General features: G+C 36.5%; 1 protein-coding gene across 1 annotated transcript; it reads left to right on the forward strand.

Moving 5' to 3' along the window:
* Nucleotides 1-659: 659 nt before the first annotated feature.
* Nucleotides 660-1202, forward strand: LOC131062964 (uncharacterized). Its single transcript, XM_057996737.2, has one exon. It carries the CDS (start codon nucleotides 660-662, stop codon nucleotides 1200-1202), a length of 543 nt encoding a protein of 180 aa, XP_057852720.1.
* Nucleotides 1203-6936: the final 5734 nt, after the last annotated feature.

Consider the following 6936-nt stretch of genomic DNA (forward strand, 5'->3'; position numbering starts at 1 on the left):
TATGACAGAGATTTGGAAAGGGCTAATTGATGGTTGTAAAGTAAAAATGGAGGGTTGGAAAAGAAAATGGCTCACGTTGGCCGGTCGCATTTTAATACTGAAATCAATAATCTCGGCAATGCCAATTTTTTCCATGGCTTGCTTCAAACTTCCAGGTACAATCATCAAGAACATTCAATATAAAATGAGGAAATTCCTGTGGAATGGTAACTAGGATCAGGAAAAAATTCCTTTAATGGCTTGGGATAGATTTTGCAAACCGAAAGGGGGTGGTGGTGTGGGGCTCTATGACTAAAAGTTAATCAGTGAAGCTATGGGGGCTAAGTTTGTGTGGCAGATGTATAGTAAGCCAGAGCAGAGATGGGTATGAATTCTTCAGGCCAAGTACCTAGACAATGAATATAGGGAGAGAATACTCAGGGTTAAAAATCCCACTAGAGGATCTGCCCTTTGGAACTTTCTAATGAATTGTAGAAGTCTGGTTACCAATCACTTGACATGGCGAATAGGAGATGGACATAAGGCTAGTTTTTGGTAGGATATGGACACCCATCCTTGGATGTCAAGGTCCTCCGCAGATTGTTCAAAAGACCACCCAACAATGGGGAGACAAAGTGAGCAATTTTCTAGTCCCAGAATCATTCGATCTGGGATAGAGAATGACTTGGAAGGATCCTAGTGATCTGGATTTGGAGGAGGATGATCAAAGGATGTTGAGGAATATCCTAGAAAGTAGAGAGCTGACGGGTTCCAGGGAGCAAGATGAAATCATTTGGTGTGGTGTGAAGAGTGGAATTTATTCTGTCAAGCTGGGATATGCCTTATTGGAGGAAGATGTCAGGAAGGTGGATTGGGAAGCAAAGATATGTTGGAACAATGCTTGTCTGCCCAAAGTAGGTGTGTTCTCATGGCTAGCGAGTAATAGTCGTATTTTGACCGAGGATAGACTTAAAAGAATGGGGTTTGCAGGTCCCTTCTGTTGTGTGCTTTGTAAGAAGGAGGAGGAAGATGTGGACCATCTTATTCTAGGATGCGAATTTTCCCAGGAAGCATGGCGATTTGGGTTGCAGAGGCTGAGTTGGAAAGGGTCGTTGGCACGGAACCTAAAAGATTGGCTGGAATCGTGGCCGGTTTTGAAAAATTCTTCAACTTTCGCTGCAATTTGGAAGGTCATGCCATCAACAGTAATGTGGGAAGTTTAGAAAGAACAGAATCGACGGCTCTTCGAGGATAAAATAGAACCCATGGAGCAATTTCTAATCAGATTGGAGAGGGCAATTTCAGAATTAGTCTCTAATGTTGCTTCCCAGGTAAATTTGGCTAAGACCCCATTCACTCAGTTTGATGTTGGCATCCTGGTGGGCTGGCATTTGATCAAGTTCAGGCCTGCTTATGGGCTTTTGAGGGCTTATCCTCCTAGGGTTGTTGAAAAAATTCATGTGTGGATGCCACCAGACAGGGGATGGATCAAATTCAATTTTGACGGAGCATCCAGGCGGAATCTCGGGATCTCTGGTGCAGAGGTCATTGCTCAAGATGAGAAAGGTAGTATTTTAGCATTTGGAGCAAAGAGATTGGTGGATGGAACTAACAATGAAGTTGAGTGTCAGGCGGAAATTGAAGCAATTCTTATGGCAAAAAATTTGGAGGTGAAAAAATTACACCTTGAAGGGGACTCCCAGATAGTGGTGAATGGCATCGCTAGGGGTAGGATGGATGCTTGGCATCTAGATAAACATATCAAAAGAATACATGACCTCCTGAATGGGTTCGAGGACTTTAAAGTATTGCATGTTCTAAGGGAAGTGAATGCAGAAGTTGATGTGCTCTCGAACGTAGGTGCAAATGGTTCCTTGGCTGAACATTTTAATTTCTTTGAAGACTTAAGGGATTTGGATCCCTTAGAATTTGTACGAAGAAGCGTTGAGTATGAAAGGAGAACCCGAGAAGTTGTGAAAGCTATGTGTGAACCCATTTTACATACACATGTAGAGGGGTGGGGAAGGCTTATGAGGATTGAGTACACTGCAATGGTAGCAAGTAGAGAAAATGGCGACGAAGGTGCAATGATGATAGTGAATGGGACTTTGGATTTGCTGGCGATGTGTGGTGTGAGGTGGTGCGTGTGATGTAATAATTGGATGGGGTGGCAGCGTTGTGACATTATGATCCTCGGTTTTTGGCATTTCGAAGAGGGATTGCAATTTCCTTTGCGAGCATTGTTTCTTGGTTGTGTGGCAGGAGAACAATGGAAGAGAATTTATTGTTGCTCACTTTGGGCCAAATGCATGTCTTTCGAGGCCCTATTTCAAGTCATCCTCTAAAGAATGTATTTAGGGTGGACAAGGAAGAATTTTGGAAGGTTGTTCGTTTGATGTTTGGAGATGAATTCCTAGACACTGACTGTCGCCCATGAACTAATTTGGACGTATTGTCCATGTTTGTGGCACTGTCGATGATGGTGGGAAGTTCAAGGGAGGAGGTGACGTGGGTGGCGTCTCTAGTTCTCAGACCAAAATGGTCGGTTGGCCTGGCGGAGTTGGTGGAACGAGCAGAGATTGGTGTGGGTTTGCGAATGGAGCAAGGGTCGTGGAGGCGCTTAGGTGGGCGGAGTGATGCAGTGCAGCCTCTGGTGGTGTGGTCGAACTCTCGCTCGGTTGAAACCCAATTGGAGTATGCAAGGAAAGGGTGGCGGGATCTGCTGGACTTTGTATTGAAGATGGGTCTGACGAAGCAGGTGAAACTGCATGGCAAGAAGACCCCGGTGAAGTCACGGGCTCCGATTGGTGAGGATGGGCAGTCGATGGTGTGTCATCAAATCCCACAGAAGATGGCGAAGATCATGGAATGCAACTAGTTACGAGGAGGACGGTCGGGAACCATGACCAGTGTTGGGATGGCGCAGTCCAATGCAGGACCCAGTCATGCCATCCCCAATTTCTCCAGGGAGGAGGCCCTTGGCTGGTTCCGGTAGGATGGTTTCATGAGGAATTTTCTATTAGTAGGTTGTTGGTTTTTTGGTGGTTTTTCACTGATGTAAGGATTTTAACCTTAGTGGTAGGCATAGCTAGTGTTGTCTTTCTGTCTCAGGGTTCATTTTGAGTTTTGTAGGGGCGAGACCCCATATGTAGTCTTATGATAGTAGAAAAGCTGCAGAGCAACTGAAGGCATGTAATTTTCTCATTTCAATCAATACAAAGATTAAACCTGTTATCGATAATTAAAAAACAATAATTAAATAAATAACCATAAATAAATAATAATAATAATAATAATAATAGAAAATCTAAAAGGCATCATTAAAATAAATTAAATAAATGTAAAATCCAGTAATTAATAATCAATAAAACTCAATTAAAATATAAATAAATAAAAGCCATTTGACAATAAATAACAATTAATCTCTTATTAAACAATAAATCAAATGTTAAATAAATTAAATCAAATAAACATCAATACAATAAAAAATAAATATTAAATAATTAAACAATCGCATGTCCCTAAATATGAATAATCATAGACACATCACCATACGTCAACAAAGGGGACGATCAACAACTCAAGACTCTAACACCTACTTGCGTCGTGATGCAACTAACAAGGTATACAACTTAAACCTATAATGTGTGAGGGAAACTATGTCATCTCCAACAACTTGCCATTGGGATAGAGACACACTCAGACTTGTGAAGCCAAGTGGAGTCGATATCTAGTACCTGCAAGCCTGCATCCACCACTAAACACAAAATATACAATACATTTACATCATAATAATTAGACAAGTGATAGAGAATCGCAACGTCGTATCATGCTTTCTATGAGTGATATGACATCGTCTCTACTCACAAAGATAGTCACACAATATAACATCAAAACGTCACATAAAATCATAATCATGAAATAGGGTTAGTATCATCATAACATCATAAGTCATATAGTCCACCCGAATAACAAACACATATATATCCATGAATCATATAAATCCATCCATCATGATGATTCTACATGCTAACATCCACAGGAATCATCAGTTGACACATGTCATATAGTATGTATAGCATCATTAGTCATATAAATATCCAAACATGACAAGTCATATCAAATAACATAAATCCACATAGAGTATCCAACATTATCAATACCATCTAAGATAGCAATAGAGTCATAAGTAACCATCTAATAATCAACCATGTTTCTAAATAAGTCTATCAATATGTAAATCAAAATGCAAGTCTAGGAGGGACACTACACATGTATATGGTGTTCATGACTAATGAAAGAATACTATGTTTTAGTCTTCTTTCATTGTTCACATAACTTGGTGTTGTTAATGGATGTTTACTACATATCAATAACAATATATCATGTTTTCCAAGAGTATCATATTTCATAAAGATATCATGTTGGCATCATGACATAATGAGATGCAAAGAAGGGTATGAAGATGTATACAATGATTCATTCCTCATAAGTGGTTGTGAATAACATCTATATTATATGAGTTGTCTTTCAAATGATATGCCTCTCATATATCTAGAACCTCACTTATTTGTAACATCAATCATCTTGAGAAAAGATAATGTCATTTGTGCCAATGATGAAGAGTCTGAGTTGTGTTTTTAAGACAAAAGTCAAGAGCATATATCTTATATACTTTGGGGTTAAGATCTTTTTCAGACAAGGAAGGATGCAAGTGTGTTCATGGTTTGATTATCATTACATGAGAATAAATATGGTTTTTGTATAGGTCTTAAACCCTACTTAAGGGTTTTAGATAATCTTTTGCAAAACAAAATATTATTTCTATGAACCACGTGAAAATATGTTTATACATAGTCTACAACAATTAGTGTATCTTTTTCTAAATAATTCTTATGCTTTTGGGTTCCATTGATAGGTTTGTCAAGTATACAACTATTTCATGTGGTTGTTCGACTGGTAAGTATTCTAGTGACAGTTTGAAATAGAACATCAGTTTGAAAACCGTGCACAAGATGTGTATGTTATTGTCACAAAAAATAAAGACTTTGACATGCATTCCTAGAGGTTGATATTGAAGAAATAATAGATATATCATTGCATGATTGTCAAGCCAGAATCCAAAGATGCAATATTGAATTTGTTTTTTATTAATAGTGATGTGAATCTTCTCAATAGCTGGGTTTTGTATTTAGGTTAAAGGATTACTATCATAGTATTGGTGTTGAGTAGATTGTATACATGAATATATTATTGAAACTTGTAGATTTATGTTGAACTTCAAGAGAAGATCTTATGCTTGATTGTGCAAGAAAAGCGAAAAAGAGGTTGTTTTGAACTGAAAATAGAGGAAAGTCTATGTATTGTATTTATTCTTTTCAAGTGGAGATGATGTGTGCAAAATTCAATGATGCCTCAATATGTTTGTGATGTCAATGAGACACATACATTGTAACCACTGAAGTTCTACATAATGAATGAGTTATAAGTTGTTTTTCACTTCAAAAATACTTGTGTTGTTGTATGTGGTGTGTTTGATATTACTTCTCTTTATTGATTAACTTATGCATTACAAAGTTCTTTTGTTCTAAAATTGGACTTAAGTTCAAATTGTATTTAAGTTCTACATAACAAAAGAAGAAAGTTTTATTAGTCACTGATTCACCCGCCGTCTCGGTGACCCAAAGTATTCAAACAATTACACCACCTTAAAGGTTTACTATATTCGATGTATATTGGATATTAGGGCATATTGGCTCACATGCATCTATTGTCTCATGTGAGATCTATTTTCTAAACTATATTATTTTTATTATTATGTGTGAACTTCTTATCATCCAAATTACAATATCTTACTTCACACGTCTCCTACAATGATAATCACCTTCCTTTATAAATACCTCTTCCTATAATACTATGGAAGGATAAATCCTAACGAAGGCCTACTCAACTCTTGATAAAATTCATTACACAAATTATTCACACGACCCAATATAACTAACATAAGGGATGTGTGCCACATGTAATTATCTCCATCCACCTAAATACCTTATAATATCATATCCCTAGTTACATAACAAAGTCAACTTATAAATCAACTTACACTATTATTCATGAGGTGTTGGTGTGAGTAATTATGTAATTAATGCTAATATAGGAAAGTAATAAAAAGATGCTAGAGATACTTAACAATTGAAAATGTGTAACTCTTGTGTATATTTTAGATTTGATTGTCAATGAATTCATAAATTTGATGTATCTATGTATTTGTAATGCCTCAAATTACAAATAAGGAATGTGTTTTGTTTTGGGTTAAATCCACACCTTAGGGCCTTTTCCACATTAATAGATTCATATTTCTACTAGATATGGATTTGATCTTCATTATTTTGTACTCCTCTCTAATTCATGTAATTTTTCTTTATCTACCTTTCTCTCTTTATACTTCAAAGACTGATTGTATTTTTAAATATCTTTAGAGGATTATTAGTATGTCACAATAGGATATGTTCTTCCATGTCAATACACAAAGATGGGTGTAAAACATCAACAAACATATATCAATGTGTTATAATGAATATGTGTATTTGTTTTAGTGCATTAAACTATGGTATTTTACTGTTTATTGCTCATTAAATATTTCTAGGATGAGAAGATGATACATATGTGAGGATATGAAATGAGTGTAAATGAGCATTCAAAATGCAAGTAAATAGAACCAATTCATGTAAATGTATGTTTAATCAACTCACAATGATGAGTGAAATGGGTAAGCATTAACTAAATTTTAATTTTATGAAATTTGGGAATCAAGTCGATGGACATTGCATTAACCAACACCCACAAAAATGACTTAAAATGGTTTAATAGTAAATTGTGTGCACATAATGAGCATTTTATTGAGATTTATGAGCATTAACCAACACCCACAAAAATGACAAAAATGACTTAAAATGG

The sequence above is a fragment of the Cryptomeria japonica genome, chromosome 11, assembly GCF_030272615.1.
Source record: "Cryptomeria japonica chromosome 11, Sugi_1.0, whole genome shotgun sequence".
NCBI lineage: Eukaryota > Viridiplantae > Streptophyta > Pinopsida > Cupressales > Cupressaceae > Cryptomeria > Cryptomeria japonica.